This window comes from Fundulus heteroclitus, chromosome 2 (genome assembly GCF_011125445.2).
Source record: "Fundulus heteroclitus isolate FHET01 chromosome 2, MU-UCD_Fhet_4.1, whole genome shotgun sequence".
Classification (NCBI taxonomy): domain Eukaryota; kingdom Metazoa; phylum Chordata; class Actinopteri; order Cyprinodontiformes; family Fundulidae; genus Fundulus; species Fundulus heteroclitus.
In genome coordinates, this window is record NC_046362.1 from 25,697,378 (window position 1) to 25,716,808 (window position 19,431).

General features: G+C 41.5%; 1 protein-coding gene across 4 annotated transcripts in view; it reads left to right on the forward strand.

Moving 5' to 3' along the window:
• Positions 1-19,431, forward strand: part of brsk2a (BR serine/threonine kinase 2a) — a 257,881-nt gene that overhangs the window by 230,245 nt on the left and 8,205 nt on the right. For 3 of the 4 annotated variants that reach the window (XM_036151517.1, XM_036151523.1, XM_036151521.1), the window contains 6 exons: positions 7,548-7,608; positions 9,217-9,991; positions 10,634-10,682; positions 12,795-12,918; positions 13,851-14,031; positions 18,393-18,482. In XM_036151517.1, the coding sequence (XP_036007410.1) occupies positions 7,548-7,608; positions 9,217-9,991; positions 10,634-10,682; positions 12,795-12,918; positions 13,851-14,031; positions 18,393-18,482 (1,280 nt within the window). The remainder of the gene's footprint in view (positions 1-7,547; positions 7,609-9,216; positions 9,992-10,633; positions 10,683-12,794; positions 12,919-13,850; positions 14,032-18,392; positions 18,483-19,431) is intronic. The other variant, XM_036151527.1, reaches the window with a different exon arrangement.

A 19,431-nucleotide genomic window follows, 5' to 3' on the forward strand; every position in this document is an offset into this window, starting at 1 on the left:
AAGCTGATTTGGGGGTTGAGTTACCATTTAAGTAAAATCCAATGCAACCAATTGCCTTTGAAGATCTGGTTAGTACATCAATTCAGTCACAGTGTAAAGCCAGATGTTCTGTAAAGGCCTCAGGAGAACAGCTTCTTACAGAATTATGTGGAAAATTTTTATATTTAAGTTTTGGACATCTCAACAGTGCACAATTCATCTGAAAATGAAGATAAAAAAAACTAAACTATGGCCCAATTTGCATACCTACCAATCCATGGCTGTCTACCTAAAGCTAGGCATACACATACATACGATATTTTCAGTCGTTGTGCTCAGATACAGCTCAAACTGTACGAAAAGAAACCGCAGGGTTTAAAAGTTCACTGCTCACCAAAGCTGTTCTTACACTGTATGGTCCGATGCTTTGATGCAATCTGACTGCTCACACTGTACGTCCAAAAAGCGCATGTCGAACTCAGTGCCGTAGAGAGATGGCGCTCCTCGGACTCGTCTATCCGGAAGCCAAACGTAAACAGTAGAAGAAGAAAAAGACGAAAGTGTCAATGCTCACTAATAAATATAAGAATCGCAAGAACGAAACGCGCTGCCTTGGCAATTCTACGAGTTGCTCCTCCGTAGTCTGACTCCATGTCACACGTACCGCCACCATGCTTCTCTCCATTCCTATGTTTTCGTCTGAGAAGAAGAAGAAGAATTCCCTTGATTGCACATGCGCAGTGCTCGAGGTTGGGGCAAAACGTCTCGTAGACGCTCGTAGCTCTGCTTCACCAGCAGGATGTACTCATGATTATCTATCAAGGGCCGACTGATTTTCAAACATGTTTGATTTTCATCCGACTGTACGACTCCTGATCGGGAGGTGGTCGTGAGAGGCTAATCACCCCACGTTACCCCCCTGTATACTACACGACGCAGGATGCCCGATGCCGCTGAAACCCGGCCCGACTGAAAAATCATCCCGAAAAGGGCAAAAACTCGTACAGTGTATGCCCGGCTTAAACTGACAGACTGGGCTTTGAAAATGGGCCTCTAGCCCTGTGTTTACTCTGGACTTAACTAAAAGTGAAAGAAGAAAGCCAAATGAAATTATTTTTGCTGTTTGACACAAGCCATAAATGGGACAAAGCAAATACGCAGAGCTGTGCTGTGTTGAGATGAAATCCAAAATTAAATTTTCTGGCCTATATGTAAAAAAGAAAAAAAAAGAAAAAAACTGTGCGGTGGCAGCATCGTGCTGTGGTTTTATCAAGCGGGGACAGGTAAGCCGGTCGGTACTGAGAATCTGATCATGATTGAGTTATTTTAAAAAGAATGAGCAGCATTTTTAGTTTTTTGAAACTTAGTGATATACTGTACATAAAAAAATGTGCAGCTGTAACTGTAACAAAATGGAATTCAGCAAAGTCCTGCCAAAAGGGCAAAATGAGGGCTGAATACAGAAACACTCCACACTCTTCAGAAGCTGTAAAAAGCAATAAAAACGACAAACGTCACAGGTATACACTAAGTTTTGTTAGGCTAAAATTGATAAAATACATTAAAGGGTAAGTTAAATGGGTAAGAATACTTTTGCGAGCCCCTGAAATAAACTGAAAAAAACTAGGGGACATTTAAGACCTATTATTCAAAAATAATTCAGGTTTAGATTTCTATAAAGTTGAGCCCAAACTTTTTCAGAAAGCTGGCAGATTGAGATTTAGTTACTTGGTGGTAAGCTCTGTCTTCATCCTTACTATCAGCCTCCTCACCTGTCTGTGTCACAGCCAGCGCCGATATCAGGCTGAAACACCAAAAACGTTGTCATTAGGGGAAAAAAAAAACTTGTTGGCAAAGTTTAAAGATTACTTTAAAGCCAAAACGTCCGAGAGATATGAGGAATTTGTCTATGCAAATCTTCAACAACAGTCCCATCTTCACCTGACGTGGCAGCATATGAAATAGATCGGTATCAAAATCCCATATTTACCAAAAACAGTTTGTCTGCATCTTTCTTCCGTGCTACTTTAGATGCGTTTTAGTTGGACCCTTCTATCTAGTTTTTTCCTCCAGGAGCCCCTCCCTTTACCCCTTTTAAAACACCTTTCTCTCTCTTTCCAGTTGTCCCTCGTGTACTGCTGACCTTCATTCCCAAACGCTCCCGCTGTTAGTGCGAAATTGCTATGCTAATGTGGAAATGCTGCTAGTTTTGCTCTGCCTGGCCTCCTATCAGTTGTTAGAAATTGGAGGAGGAGGGAGGTTGCGATACCGCAGCCCCTCTGCCTCCAAATCGAATCAAATCTCTTCTTTTTCCCCCCTCCTTATAAACAAACTTTTCCATCTTTTATCTTGTGCTCGTCTTCGTTTTTTTGTTTGATCGTGCCGATGTTTGTGTGTGAACAAGATGCCGTTGCTGGGGCAGAACGTACTGAGCGGCGTAATGTCCAAAGATTTGACTGACTTTCTCTGAACCTAACCTTATCTTTCCCCAGCAGCAAACTTTTGTCGACAGCCCAGAAGATTTGTAGAACTTGAGATCAGAGGCTGTCGGAGAGAGGGCCGACTTTGACACATGTGTTTTGACATGATACATTTCGGGCAACATAAAAGGGTGGGGGGGAAAAAAACGAGAAAAAAGAGAGGGGAAACGGTTTTATTTTAAATTACATAACCTAAATGTTGGAAACTCTGTTACATATCCAGTATTTTATTACTTCACACTTGCGATCTGATATTTTCTCTGAAGTGTAATTGAAAAGATTTGAGATAAATGGGGCAGTTTCCATGTTGCATATTAATAGAAACGACAACATCCTCATTTGAATGTCCACTTTATTCATTTTTATGCTGAAGCTGGGCTTAAGATATATCTAAAGCATGATAAATCCCATTGATTTAACTTTGAATCCTAACAACATGCCAGGAGAAAAGATGGAAGGTTAATGATATGTAAATGAAAAATGGAAAAGTGCTGCGCTGTGGAGAAAGAGAATATCATGATTTTTTTTTTCTACAGTTGTGCTCTGGTTGTCTTGTACAATCCCAATGTAAAGTAGTTTAAAAGGTGTTAATAAGTTGGGCTCCCCTGGTCGTTACAGACTCAGATTTATTTAAGAGGCTAAATGAGCACAAATAAAACACTTTTTACACTGATATCTGCTGGAGAAACTGCAGGGGTTGTTCTGCGTTGCGGAGCTGTGAATATTAATGCGCGAGACCTCAGGGGGTTTTCAGGGCTCAGAGGAGGAAATGAATTTAAACCATATGTTGATTTACATTAATATTTACTCATGTTGAGAAACTCCATTGGTGGGAGAGCTGGTGACAAGCGAAGAAAGTAAAGACCGAACTTTTCCCACTTACTTTGAACAATTGTGACTTTGACAGCAGGATTATGGTCTTTATTATTGTTTCAGGCATAATAGTAGAAAATAAAACCCAGATTTTTAGGGTTTATTTTATTCTTAATTATTTTATCCCTCCAGAAATTTTAGTAATTTAGTTTAAATTTGTGGTGTTAAGCCGCAAAAGTCGAAGACAAATCCTTTCTCTTAGGTTGGGGCTTATCACAAATAACTTTGCTCAAGTGAAATGTCTGCATGCAAAATTAGGTGAAACGGTTTGAGCGAAAACTGAGGGGTGTCCAACAGCGGATGAAACGAGAAGAAATTCATGTTGTAACATAGTGCACCGTTTGTAGTTTGATAACGCTCTGCAACTTCTTCAGGGTTACCTTTGGTCTCCGCGTGGCCTCTCTAATTAATGCCCTCCTTGCCCAGTCTGGGAGATTTCATGGACGGTCGTCTCTTGGCAGGTTTGTGTTGGTACCCATGTGATTTGATGGTCAACTGGAACATCAAAGGGTTTTGATATTTTTCTGTAAAACCACCCTGACTTGTACATCGCAACAACTTTGGAGAGCTCCTTGGTCTTTATGCTATGATGTCTCATGTTTAGTGGTGCTCCAGCCTCTGGGGCCTTTCAGAAAAGGTGTTTATACTGACAGATCATGTGACACTTAGATTGCAGGTGGACTTAATTTGACTAATTATGTGCCCTTTGAAGGTAAATGGTTGCACGTTTTAGGGGCCTGATTGCAAAGGGGGAGGGATAGATAGATAGATAGATAGATAGATAGATGGATGGATGGATAGATGGATAGATGGATAGATAGATAGATAGATAGATAGATAGATAGATAGATAGATAGATAGATAGATAGATAGATAGATAGATAGATAGATAGATAGATAGATAGATGGATGGATGGATGGATTTTTTGCAAAAGATTTTCATAATTTCAGTTCACTAACTTAGACCGTATTGTGCAGTCCTATCACATAATATAGGTAACATTTTGTTACCAAGTTCAAATGTAACAACGTAAGTAAAAGGCCAAGGAGTTGAATACCATAAGTGGTAGTTTTCTGTTTGTTTTGTAATGTTCTCTGCTCATGCTCAAAATTGACTGAAGGCGCGAGGATCTTAGGTTTATTATATTTATTAGAGCATTTAAATATTTTGAAATCTGGACTTTCAAACTCGAAGAAAGGCAGCAGATTTTGTGAAACGTCAAATCCAGCTGGGTATATACAATATGGTGTTTATAATACTCATGTTATTGGATACCTATTGGGACGAAACGTATAAAATTCACTGTGCCACTGTTTGTAAGATCAAAGAGTACATTGCTTTTGGGAAAAAGTTCGATACAAGGGCTGGAATGCCTCCAAGTGGTCAAATGGTTTGCTGAATAAATCAGAAAATAGGGCCAGCTCGCCTGCCATGTCAGCCATTTCCAGCACCTGATAGGCCAAGCACCTACACGCGGAAGGAGCTTAAGAAATATTATGTTATGGATGTTATTTTCATCCATCTGGATATCCTCACATGCTATAAAAAGGCAAGCAGATGCACAACCAAGTGAGTACCGCTATGCCCCTGTCAAACAGTTCACAATTGCACTCCCCGCACTGAAAGGTCAAACATCAAAGAGTATTTCTAAAAACAATGTCTCTTTTAACTAATGTTGGTTCAGATGCACTCATAAGTTTGCGTAACGTGTCAAGTAAAAACATTTATTCTACTGGTTTATGCCACTCATCCAATTCTTCCTCGTACTTATTTCCAATCTAAGGATATATTTTTTTCTAATTGAATTGAATATATTGTGTAAGTTTGAGTGCAGCAGATGCCATACTTTGAATCTCCCTATTTACTGCGCAGGCCGATATCCAGCTAGTGTGTGTGCACACGATCGCAATCCGTCTGCAGTCATTTGGACACGGCTTTAATTAAAGTGAGAATTCAGGCGCACGAGCATGCAACATGCAACTGTTGATCCAACAACTTCTCATGTATGACTTAATGATGCGGCGTCTGGGGTTTTCTAATACATGATGAATGATTCCCAAATTCTGTGTGCGGTTCGTTGTAAATTAAACCCTCAACGACAATAATTCATCTTTACTGTGAAGCAGTGGTGAGCCTCTGACAGCCCATTAACTGTACAGCATAACCATCTGTAACATACGCTTTATAGACCTGCTGGTCCAACACTAACAGATGCAGAGCGCCTCGGAACAAGATGCTCATAATGGCCGCAGGTTCTGGCCGTGTTTAGATCGGGTTTTTACGCGCATTGTGGTGGTGAGCGACGGTGGGTGTGTCTCAGCGGACCTCGACGTAAATGATCGCAACTGTCTGGTCAGCTTCTCAGTGAGAGAAGAAACCCCAGCCAAAGCGATCTCAGCGTCGCCCACAAACAGTCTCTCTGAAAACGGGCCGTGGAAGATTGACAAAAATAACTCGGCAGTGGGCGTCTCTAAATTTTTGCTTTCTCGCGCGATGTCTTTTAGGAGACCCTTTGTTATGTTTGTCTGTCTGTCTTGCCGAAGAGTAAAACCGCGGCTAAACAAATCTTTTTACCAATACACAATGCACATCGGTCCACATGTTCGCAAACGCATCAGCGCGGAGATGCAAAGAGAAAGAGCGACCGAGCGAAAGAGGAGGAGGAGGAGGGGGGGGGGGTATTATTGGGCCGAATGACAAAAAGGGCCGGTGTTGTGACAGTGAGCAGCTGGTGTTTCCAAGTGTTGACAGGCGCCTGTTTTTGTGTGTTTGTGTGCGTACATGGGTGCGCTTGATGGAGACAGATTGGGCTGTGATTGTTCATTTCTGAGCAAGACTCCACTCATTGGGGGTTATTGACGGCATCTGTGAGGAAAATGACAAACATGACAAATGGCACTGAACCAAATGTTCCTCTTTGTTGTCGCATCTCGAGACTCTTCGCAGGCCCGAAGGCGTTACGGAACCCTCCAATTTGCTTATTATTAATGTGCAAATAAGAGGGGAAAAACTAGTTTGAAGGGTAGTCTGTGAAAAGTTGCCCGTGGATTTGTGAGATCAATACGTTCGAGTCCAAAGGTTAAGTGGTGTACAACTAATTGCTGGGAGTCGATGTTGGTAATGCGGCTTGTCAAGTTAGTGCTGCTGCTGCTGTTGTTGCGTTGTAGTGCAGTTACCCTCCTAGTGTGAGCAGATGTTGTTTGCAACAGACTTTAAAACAACATAGAGTTGTAACCGGATATTTACATACACTGCATAAAAGGGCACTTTTTTCCCTCCCACTGTTTGAAATCACACCTCTTGCATTACATCTGTTAGGATTAAATAATGTCTATGGGTAAATGCCTGAATAATAAGAGATAAGAAGTTTACAAACATTACCATTGTATTCTTTTTATATCGTGTGGTTCTAGTAGACTTTATTCATAAAGATGACACTGGGAAGGGGTAGAGAAAGCAAAGGAGGGGGGACATGCAGCAAAGATCCCAAGGTTGGGAATCAACCCTGGAATGAGTGCCTCCGTATGGTGCGGCCACTCTACCCCTGCACCTCGCACTGCATTTAGCTGGTTTTTGGAAGTATTACCTTTTTACTTGGATAACTTGGGTCAAACGTTTTGAGTCTCTTTCCACAAGCTTCACATTGTAGTTTGCTGGGATTTGGTACATTTCTTCCAACAGAACTGGTGTAACAGATTCAGATTTCTAAGCTGCTTTCCTCACACCTTTGCTCAAGCCACCTTTTTGCTTATTTGGTGGTATACATTGGGTCACTGTTGAGCAAATGTACCCAGGGATGAACGACACCTGCGGAGATCCACAGTTCTCATGATTTCATTAGATTTTTCCATGTCATAGTAATATGATTGTATAAAAACTACAGACTTTGAAGAAAAATCTTATTATTCTGGTATTTAATAAACACAAACAATTCATGTAATCCCAAACAACCTAAAATATAGATATTTATGTTGATGTCTTGCAAACAGGGAGACAGAAAGTCATGTGTCATTTTTAAACGCTGTGTGTGTGTAAACATCTGCATTCAACTGTACCTGTGAACCGCGGTGTGCTGTTGTGCCTTCTAAACAATACGCAGGATGTAAACCAGCCTCTCACCTCCCCATATGTTTACTGAAACACGTTACAGGCCACAGGCTGATCCTTTAAATTACCTCTGCTCCTTTGTGTGTTGTCGCTTGTTTTTGCCACAGGTCGCGGTCTATTAGTGGAGCCTCTTCTGGCCTCTCCACCAGCCCCCTCAGCAGCCCACGGGTAAGTCATAAGGCTCAGACACAATCACTCACATTCTCTATAACGTACTCTTACTGGTTAACGACCATCCAACCACTGCTGATACCGTCTTATTGCTGTTGTGTTATTGCTGAATTTGTCTGCAAGGAAAGTAAAGTAGCCTTTTGCTATTCCACACACTGGACAGTTTGGAACAAAAGTGTTCATGCCCTTCAAACCTTTCCTTATCTTCTCCCATTACAACCACAAACATTCATAAACTTGAATAGGGTTTAATGTCATAGAGCAACACAAATTAGATCGTGATTGAATAGAAGGGAAAATGGTGAATGTTTTTTAACATTTTTGTATTAATAACCACCTGAGAAGTGTAGTGTGAAAACTATGCAGTACTTTATGCTGTTCTATAACATAGAGTAGAAATAAAATGCATCAAGTTTGTGGTTGTTAAGAGATGATGTGTTTTTGCACAATATCGTCACTGCTCTATCGTGCAGTGACGATAGAGATCGTCACTGCACTATTGCTAAAGGCACTTTTCCTATCTAATGTTATGAACATACAGTATTCAATCCTTATTGTATGACCTAACATTGTATTTTGATTAATTTTGTATCTTCAGTGATTACCTTCACATCCAGGGCTAGACAAGACTTTAGTCTTTGCATTAGATATTTAGACATCCACCTAAGTAAGGATGCCCCATATAGCTCAAAGTATAACTCGGAGTGGATAGCACAACAAACTTTCTCCAAACCTGAAGCCTCTTATCCATCCTCTCAATCCTCTGCACTTACATTATCCCAGCTTCTGTTTCGCAGTTCTGAGCTCTTCAGAAATCCACATCAGAGAATGCCTCAGAAAATCCCGCCGTCCTAGCTCAGAGCTGGGGAACATGCGGTAAACTTTTCCAGTTGACTAACCTTTAGAAGGCTCGAGATTATCCAGGATCCAAAGACAGCCCCCTTTACACAGACACACCACACGGGTTCTTTGAGGCTGATCTGAAAGGGAAATTGATTTCTCAGATGTGCCAAACACCGGGATTGTGCTCTCCGCAGGAGGCTCTGTTTGGAATTATTTCTAGAGAAAGGGCTTGGTGTCCAAGGCAAATACTTGAGTTTTGTCTCTGTGGTCACCGCATTAGAAGTCAAACAGATCAATAAAGCTATTAGGGACCTAGAGATCCTGCAGTACAGAAGCTACCTTCCACTTCTTGTTGAGTCAGTCCAGACTGTGTTCACAGCTTGTCTTGTGTTGTTTTTTTGCATCTATCCATGTTTGCTTGTTCTCTCTTCAGTCATAGCCCTGTATGTCCTTGCTATTGAAGCCAGTCTTCTTATGTCTTATTTGGACTTTACTTCGTATTGCTTGTATTTATTTTCTTGCATGTCAGTTTGATTTTGTCTTTGTTTGATCTCAGTGTTTCATGTCATGATTATTTTTTTCTGTTTGTCTTGTACATTCTCAATTTCTCCTCCCTCCGTTCTATCCTAACCTTTGTTTGGTTGGTGGCTATGGCTGTTTGCTTGCATCCACACGGGTTTTTATTTTAATTTCCTCATCCACCTTTTTTCCTCTTGGCTGTGATGTCTTGTGTGTCCTCACCCTGCTTCTTTTTGAATCCAGCCTATCAGAAAGTTCTGCGTACCACCTCAGTCCCCGGACTTGTCTGAGTCCCCTAACACCAGCCCGTGTCATTCCCCCGAACCCCTTCCAAATCGCACAGGCCCACGCATCTCCACACCCAACTCCCTGGCTCCAAACAGTGAACCCCTGTCAGAAGCCCTTAACAAGACACAGACACTCCCTGCCAAACCCAAAGTTGCCCCAAAGCCTCTACAAGCAACACGATCAAATCCCCTACCTGAAACCTCCCCTGATCCAGCACCTGCTGCCAAGTCAGAACCCTCCACTCCCTGCCAGCTGCCATCGCAGCCCCCCTCTGCCTCTGTGCCTCCTACTCCCACTTCTCCATCCTCTCCCTCTCCCTTTGCCTCCTCCTCCATCTCCAGTACTCCCATTCCAAACAGCCCGCAGGTACGGCGCTCCCATTATGCTGCAAACCCCCAACTCTCCCTGCCCTTCAATCCGGTCACCCCCCTGTCACCCATCCGGCTCCACCACTTTCACCCTGTGGCCCCTGTTTCTTCTCCATTTACTGACCACCCACCCAAATCTATCCCCATCATACAGGTTACCCCACACCCTTCCCCTCGAGGCAGTCCCCTCCCAACCCCAAAAGGCACCCCAGTGCACACTCCCAAGGACAGCCCTGCAGGAACTCCAACTCCCACGCCGCCCCCAAGCCCATCCATCGGAGGCATGCCTTGGAGGACGCGCCTTAACTCCCTCAAAAACAGCTTCCTGGGCTCGCCACGCTTCCACCGCAGGAAACTCCAAGGTACTCCTGTTGCAAATCAAATTATATTTCCTGCAAACACTGATAAGATGTGTACTAATCAATCATTTTGCTTGTGGTTTCTCATCTCTAGTTCGTGTTACTCTTTGACCTGCCAATAGCAGCTGAATATGGCTTTACTGTAATGGTTGCAGTTTAAAAAGATGGTTGAGAGATTGTTGAGTTGACAATTTAATATCCTATATTGGCAGTTAGTGTGTCAGGCGTGGGCTTGTTTCTTAAACAGCAGTGTGGATTCCTTGGAGAAAATAGATCCTTACCTGAACTCTGAGATTTCCAAATTGCTGTCAACGTTGCCTTGTCCAAACCATGAAAGAGACTGAACGCTTAAAAGGAGAAAACTGGGAAACTTCACTGATAATACTTAGTCTTCCCATTTTCTGATGAAAGTCTTGCTCTCTCTGTACTACTTGCTTGCAGCCTGAGTCAATTGCAGACCAGTCGCTCTATGCCTTGTAAAAAGCGTCTTACATCTGTATGTCTTGTTAGATGTGTTGTCCCTTATGGATCAGTGAAAGGGGGAGTTTCTGAATGTCTCAGTGAATGTCTGCAGTGAATTTTTGCCTGAAAGATTGACAATAATTTGATTAACTCAGATAAATGTGATTTCCATTGTTTTCGCAGTTCCTACACAAGAGGAGATGTCTAGCCTCACACCAGAGTCTTCCCCAGAGTAAGTGCAGACTCGCTGGTATCATAGCTATGTGTAACCTGCAACCATTTTGGTGGTTGACTTAAACAGGTTTGATAGCACAATCACTTGAGAAATGTGGCATCCATAAATGTTTGATTTTTGCATGCTAAGTTTGCAGTGATGACCTCCGGTCCTGGTTAAGTTGGAGATGCTTCACGGTAGCAGGAGGTAGTGGGTTATGGGGATGGCTGGTGAAAATAGCTGGGTTGTCAGCTCATGTGAAGTTGCCAAACTCCCGTGGGCCTGATTACTCAAGGTTGGCCTAGATATGGCTGTTTGGCTTAGATATGGCTGTTTTGCTAGCCGGCTGGCTGCTGTATGGTATCCTCATCTCCACCTGCCTAGAAAGAAAATTTTAACTGTAGAGCTGGAAAGCTGAGCAGGAAATACCATCTGTCTTTCAGGCCAAATGTGTTCAAATGTTTTTATATATATATATATATATATATATATATATATATATATATATATATATATATATATATATATATATATATATATATATATATATATATATATATATATTCACACACCTTGTGTGTGTGTATTGTTACTATGAAATATTGGAGCTTGAAGCTTCATTGTTGGCCAAGGTGGATTATATTTTTATCTGCCTCTGCTGTGTATGGATGTACAACACAGTTAAGGCAGCCTAGATGGAGACTTTTAATAAACACACCAAATGTTGCCTTGAGGTAAAATAACACAGGAACAGGGTAAGTCACAACCGGGTGCTGCTGATCAAATACATTTAAATTGATCAGTCATCTGCATCTTTATGAAATAAAAAGTTGTTTGTTTAGTATTTTAGAAAATGAAAATGTTTGCTGAAAGTCAAGGGGCACGGACATGAGAAACATGCATATAATACAGCCTCTAAGATCTAAGAATTGTTATTACTCTTAGAAAGATTATTCACAATTAAAGAATGACAATGGCCACTGTCTGAACCGTGACGAAACCACAATAATGGACTTGAAAGAGTTGTGCATGAGTGAGCTAATTTTTAACACAGTAGTTTTTGTTAAAGACATAATGACTTGTTTTGTTGGTGTTTATCGTGGGTGGTATTAACTTTATTTTAGAATCTGGACATAGACTAGTATTTTTTATTTTTTTTGTATGATCCATAAAATCTTAAGACTTGAGACTGCTTGTGTTATAATTATAAATGGGTTTTAAAATTTGTGACATGCAAGATGCTCTATAACACAGTCTGCATTTTCTTTTATAAATTACAAGGATAGTGAAATACAACAGGTCGGTACAGGACCTACATCAACGCACGCCGAACACCCACAGATAGATTTTATCTCCGCCAGGCTCCTTCTCAGCTCAGTGGAGGAGGAGCTGGTGGAGAGGAATAAAAATGTTGTCCAATTTTAATGTTCATATGAATCACATTCAGCAATAAATAACAATGGAAGGTAACAAAAGGTAATAACAAAAATTTAGAAACCAAGATCTAGAAAGAATGTAGACTGCTCCCAAAGGGCAGATGGGATCAGCCAGATCTGATTGAACGGATGGAATATTTAGCAGTGAAAAACGTGGTGGCATTGTAAAGCATGGAATTCAAATATTTGAATAGAACAGAATTTTTAGTTGGTATGTATAAAAATTGCCTAATATTGCACTATTTACCCCAAAAATGTTTTTTCTGAGAAGCAATCTCTCTGTTTTTGCTCAGGGGCTTCAGACCCAGTTATTTGAATTACTTGTCAACACCAGGGTGGCTTTTTGCTTCTTTTTTTTTAATCACAGTAAAGATTGATGTCAAGACTTGATGTGATCTGCTGGCTTTCCTTAGATAGGAAACTTTTTGGCCAATCTGTCTGGATGATATGATTGAATTTGACTTTGTAAAGTGCCTTGAGATGACATGTGTTGTGAATTGGCGCTATATGTAAATAATATTGAATTGAATTGGATAGCATGGAATGTGCACAACACCTCTCTTGTGTCTGCATCGTCAGACTAATAGGTGAATCTATAAGAAAAGATGGGGTTAGAGTGAGGTTGAAATTTCTTTTTATTTAAATACTCTTAAGGAAATGGTGAATCATAATCACTTTATTTTCTTCCTCATAGACTTGCCAAAAAATCCTGGTTTGGTAACTTCATCAACCTGGAAAAAGAAGAGCAGATCTTTATTGTCATCAAAGATAAGCCTCTAAGCTCCATCAAGGCGGACATCGTTCAAGCCTTCCTTTCGGTAAGCCCAGCACTTGTTGATCCGTCCTTGCTTCCTGCAGGTGTATGTGATGCTTCTGTAAGTCTTGGTGAAGGATGCTGTTTCTGTTTTCTAACATAGTTCCAGTTTAGGTAGCAGTTTAGTGAGCCGTTTGTATTCATGCTTTACTCTGGACTCAATTGAGGTCAGTAGAAAAGTCCACACAGCTTTGATCATATATAGATGCTTTTGCCTCAATAACATAATTTAAGTGAGCATGGGCTTAACTCTATGAAACAGGATAAGATTGCGTGTGTTAGTTTTATGACGGTGTGGATGTGCGTTTGTCGGCCAACATCAATAAGCTCAGCAAGAACCGGTTTGATATTCAGCGAACATAGCTGAACAGAACTCATCCTCACCCTGGTTAGATTTAACAAAGTCTGAGTAAATGCAGCTCTGTCACCGCAGGTCAATGTCAAATCTGTTTCCCCTTCCCCGAAGGCAGCTATTTTCTCCTCTGGGTTACGCAAACTGGTATTCCAGACAGGAGATTGGCACCTGAATCAGAGGAATTATACCTCAGAGCACACTCACATTAATGGAATGTCAAAGCCTCCTCTGCACTGTGGCAAAACGTGACAATTTCAGAGCTCACCTGTTCGTTGGGCATAAAAATTCATTTTGGGGAGGGAGAGTGTCGTGTTTTGGATGACTCCAGATTATATTAGTTTAAGTCTCTCTGGCACACATGGCTACTCCCTGAGGCATTAATCTTCTTAGAGTTTCAACTGGGGCTCATGGTATGTGGAGGGTATTTTAATGAGGGCTCATTCTCCCTGTCATTTGCACGGTAGGACGGCGGAAGATGACATCACTCCTTTTCTATTTATAATCCCATTACCTGCATCTGTTAGCTACCTAGTCTTATTCTTGTCTGTGCCTCTTTGTCATCTTTCCTCCTTCCCTCCCAGATTCCCAGCCTGAGCCACAGCGTCATCTCTCAGACAAGTTTCCGAGCGGAGTACAAGTCCACGGCCGGTCCCACAGTCTTCCAGAAGCCGGTCAAGTTTCAGGTGGACATCACCTACACGGAGAGCACAGCTGCCACAAAAGAGAACGGCATCTACTCTGTTACGTTTACCCTGCTCTCAGGTGAGGACCTTTCAGCGCACGTCAGACCTGCTTCCGAATGCTCAGAAGATGGTCCAATTTGGAAAACCCGCTTTCTTCCAGACATCTGCTGTCCTGTTGGCCTTGCCGACATGAGTTTGCACTGTTCCAACAGATTCAAACTGTACAGTGAGAAATTAACGATAAGCATTTGATAAAATGGGTTCCAACTAACATTACGCCCGTTGCTCACAGAAACTAGATAAAGATCACAATTCAGTTCAGTTTATATACCGCTGATTCACAACACACCTCATCTCAAGGCACTTGAGAGTATAAAAATGTAATCCAATCAGACAGACAGATGATTTACAGATGTTCCAAAATTGATCCTAGTTTGTTTTTATGGCAGCGAGAGAATGACCCAATTCCGATCTTTTCACTCAAAAAAATATCTATTACTAAATCAGATGCGTATCAGATGTGTTTCAAAGCGCCCGTAGTCTGAACGGTCATGTCCTATTTAGTGCTTCTGTTGTGTCACTACCCTGGCTCTCACTAAACCTCCAGACAGACTTCTCTAGTAGCAGTCACTGCACCACAAACGACAATCGTTCATAGCTGTGCTGTTTTCTTCTTCTTATGATTTGATGTTAATATTGTCAGCTCCAATTACTCAGCAACTCTACACTAGCACACAGACTTTTTCTTTTGAACAAAGCTTTATTGAGCACTTCTAGTAACAATTACTTCTGTAAACACTGTGCTGCTGTGTGACTTCTACTTCTGTTCAGTAGCATGAACAACCACGCAATAAAATCCGATTTGAGCAAAGAAATCTGAATTGAGCTTCGAAACCTGCAGTGTGAACGTAGCCTAAGTCACCAAATGAGTTCTGTTTAATATTCAAACTGATTAAAAAGTTTTCTATCTAAGGAAAGCAGCAGATTGTATCCAGTCACTGGCCTGTTGCATTCACGCCTCCTGCGCAGTGTACTGTTGCTTCCATTATGCTGTGGATTTAACAGCAATCCCTCACACTGAGTATGCATGTAGCGAAAGTTTTTTTTGTGAGTGTATGCACATCAGATTCCTCGTCGCTCTGTTACGAGCAACGACGAAAACACAACCACAAGCCAAGCTACTCTTGCTGCTGCAGGTAAAGGCTCGTTAGCTCAGCAAAGAAATACTCTGTAATTCCGATAAAACTTGCTCGATAGCCACGCTAACGCTAGTTTCATCGGCTGAAGCCGCCATGTTCTTCAGACTGAACTGTCGCACTTCCCGTTGCGTCACACCTCAACCCGCCTCAAAGCCAACGCTGATTGGACGTTCGTTTGGTGAACGGCTCCAAATTTTCTTCAACGGAGGGTAGCCAGACTGTTCTGCGAGTGAAACCTTGAAAGCTCGCGAGATCAGGATGGTCTCACGAGGCTACATATAAACTGATCAAAACACGGAACCTCTTATCCAGAAGTACTTTCAATGCTAAAGAAAAGTAAGATGTTAATGGCAGTGGCATCGTCTGTGAAAGAAACACAGCTAAGCAGATAAGCTTTGAGCCAGTTTTCAAGTCCTGAGGTTGGAAGAACGCACATACGATAAAAGTCCAGCCATTAGCTTTGTCTGGGAGAGAGACAGGGTCAACCACTGAAAAACAGGGCCAAGCCATCATCTAGAAAAAAAGAACATTAAGATTTTGGCAGCAGGAGCTCAGCCGATCTTTCCCTCTACGAGGATTTTACAGGAAAATTGAAAAAAATAAAATGGTCTGATGTAGCCTCTATGAAGAGAAACTGAGAGAGCATCGAGTTCAAATTTGATATGGCAGCAAAAAAGACAAAATTAGGAGTAGTGAGATAATGTAGCTGAGTAAAGGAAAGTGATCATTATATCTAACAGCAGCCTTAGCCATTTAGCAGCATAACTACAGAGATGGTTCAGGATAATCTAAGCCACTCTAATTCCTTGTCAACACGAAGACAAACATGGTAACTTTTCATAAACGATTAAGAGAAAAATGTGCGACCACACAAGGTGATGCAGCCCAACTGAAAAGGCTGTAGTCGGTATGCTGGGCCTGTTGGTGGCGCTGTGACGCGGCCAAAGAAACATGCAAAAAGCACAGCACCGTGGTGGGGGAAAATCAAAGCGGTCCTGGTGTCTGGCTCATGGAGTGAAACTGGGAGTCGGTTCCACTGCAGAGAAGCATCTAGTTTATAGATTTAGTAAATAGATTTTTTTGAGAAAAATGGTAGATCATAGAGGTTTTTCTTTCAACTCCTTTATATTCATATTTTGTCCGTCTTTTTTATGTTAAAATATATTTGATCAGTTATTAAATGAAATAAAAACACTAAAAATAAATGATTTAAAGATCTGCATCCAATTCTACTTTTACAAACTCTAGGAACCAGCAGTAAATCTGAGAGCAAACTGCTCTGTTAGGAACGGCTGGAACAAACAGGTCTGTGAAGCATGTCAGAGTCTGATTATTAACGAACTATATATGTGGGAAGGAGAGTTTTAAATTGTAATCTTGAGGCAATACGTTATTTTGCCCACATCTGAAATCCAACGTGAAAAGATTTGAGTCCACATCAGGAATAAAGCTGTGGAGTCATTGGTTAACTTATATTCCCACTGATCACTAGGCTTCCAAAAGTCATGGATAATCTAAGTTTCCATATAACACATGGAACGCTGCCACGAGTAGAATACTGGCACTCTTTAAACTAATGCCATTAAAATTGGCTTTTTTTTTTTTTAAAGAACCAAATGCATAAACCTAAAATGTGGGTGTTTGGTTCTTTTTTGAGGGGGCTGTCTTCCAAACTTGCTGCCAAAAATGAGAAACTGCCTGCGAGTTTCTTGGAGTTCCTGCCACCCCAAGTGCTCGATAAGATTTTCTCCTAACCTCCCTGAGTGTAACAAAACGAGGTCTGGCAATGCAAGATTACATACTGAGCAGCCATGTGCGAATGCTTAGTTGTGCAGAAACAGATGCGTTCTTTCTTTTCCTCCCTTCAGTCTCTTCCGCTCAAATGAGTACGACTACAGTAGTTTGACTCTCAGAAGCTCCCTTTGCCTTAGACCTGGTTGCTTTTGTTGGTAGCTGTGGTTCAATGAAAGCGTTCAAATCTTCTAATTTGATGATCAGGAGTTCACCTTTCTTATGGCATGTGTGAAAGCAACTTCATGCAGAACACAAAACATTGATGAGTATTTTAAATTCTTTATTCAAATGTTTTAATGGTGCACATCTGAATTGTAAAGGAAGATATGGATGAATAAGTTTGAGTTTATTATGAGTTTTCACTAATCCAAAGGGCCAAAGTAACGTACAGGGTCACATATACATACACCACTCAATTCCCCCCAGCGGGTTAGAATGCACACATCTTTTGTAGTTATCAATAAGCTTCTTGCAATGATTTTCTAGGTTTGTAACCATTTGTCTCAACAGAAATGATAAAGCAGATTTCAATTGGTTGGTTTTCTTGCATGGACTCTACTGTCGGACAGAATCCATACATGTTTAATAGTTTGGAGGTCCGTGTCCTTCCAGAAGGCAATTTGGGATCATTGCCTGGTTTAAAGTCCTTACAGTTTTTAAGTTTCAACCAGTAAACTGTTGATTTTAGATGAATTTGAGCCTGTGTGAATAGATTTGACCCTGTTTGGTTTTCAGAAAACTTACACATAACAGATTTCTTTAGAAAACACATTGAAATTGTGTCACTGTTCCACTGTAATAAAAAAAAAAATTCAAATAAACAATTGAAAGCCCAAATAGAAAGACATTCATTCCCATGAAGAATCTATGTAAACGTCTGACTATATCTGTGTGCTATAAATGTGATCCATTAACTTCTATCCAACACATTTGAGTCTTTCGCACTTAGTCTATATCGTACTATTGTAAAACTGTCAATTAGTGTGCCAGTTAAACTAGTGATGCAACCATGGTACCATCAGTCCTGACAAGTATAATAAAATCATAGGTTTCAGACCATGAGAATACATAGCAAGCCCAACGTAAGGTTTTGGCAGAGAGTGGCTTCTGCGTACACAACAAAGCAAAGCAATTTCATTCCAACTTGCTCCAAATAATGGGTTTTTTGTATTTTACATCTTTTTCTTGTTTTTCTACTTGTATTTGTCAAGTGCTCACACGGTTGCCCTGATCGTTTTGAATTCTGGTACACGAGCCACATAGTTTGACTTGTCATCGTGGGGAGAGCCACGTTTTGTATTTGTGATAGCTTTTTGGGCTTTCCTCTTCAGTATAATTTCCTGCGGGAGTGAGCGGTGGAACTGAACCGGCGTTAATTAATGAACTCCGGCTGTTCCACCTTTGCAATGATTTGGGGTTTATTAATCCAATGTTTCCTTGTGTGCAGGTCCAAGCCGACGTTTTAAGCGAGTAGTCGAGACAATTCAGAGCCAGTTGTTAAGCACACACGATCAGCCTGGGGTCCAGCAGCTCTCTGGTGAGTGAGGACGTTTGTTCCCCCCCCCCAAAATATCACATAAAGAAACACCTTTTTTTCCATACCTCCTCCTCAGATTCCCAACCACCGCCTCATCTTTCCATCCCACCTCTTCACAATTCCCTCTCACAACTGAAGCCAAGATGAATCTTGCCCCGTTTTTCGCTCTCTTGCACTGCTTCTCCAAAATGCCCGTGCCTCACCGACTTTAGGGGTTGGGGGGAGGGGGGGGGGGGTTGCTCTCAAGCGCCGACTGCAGGCCAAAACGTTCTTATGTTGCCACGGTAGATTAAAGATTAAAGTAGAGGTAGATTAAGTTGATTCACGTCGGGTTATTCCAATTTTATAGACCGATCGTCCATGCCGGCTGCCATGGCAACACTGCCGTGCCTCAACACACTCCCAGAATGCACGGAGCTACACGCCCAATAACTGCCTCTGTCTTTTACAATGTTTTAGTGCATCCAAATAAGACACCCCGCCGGTCTCTTCCATGTCGGTCTCTTTTGGACTCTTAAGACTTTAAAACAACCTCCTGACAGTCTCTCTTTATCACCTCTTTTGTCTCATTACTTTCAAGGCTGCTATGGAGCCTCTGAACATCTGTCCATCTGTTCTTTCCCCCCAAAGTCTATATTACGTTCTCCTAATGCATGGAGTGGAAAATAAAAAATAGGGGCGGGAATAATACAGGAATCTTATTTCTTCTCTTCTGCTCTCAGCATGTTTTGTCTTGTGTGTCACCCTCTGTTTCATTTTCTCTGCAACACCCCCATCTGGTGGTCCGCAGGCGAACTACAGAAAAAAGTGCCGTTGATCAGCAAAGAAAAAGAAAAAAAAAGACTGCTGTTTCTCTTAGATTTAAATTTTAATGTAAAATATAAAAAAAGTTATCCTAAACTGATTCTTTGGCAAATCTTTGCACTTTAACCCATTGTGCTGTGTTGGT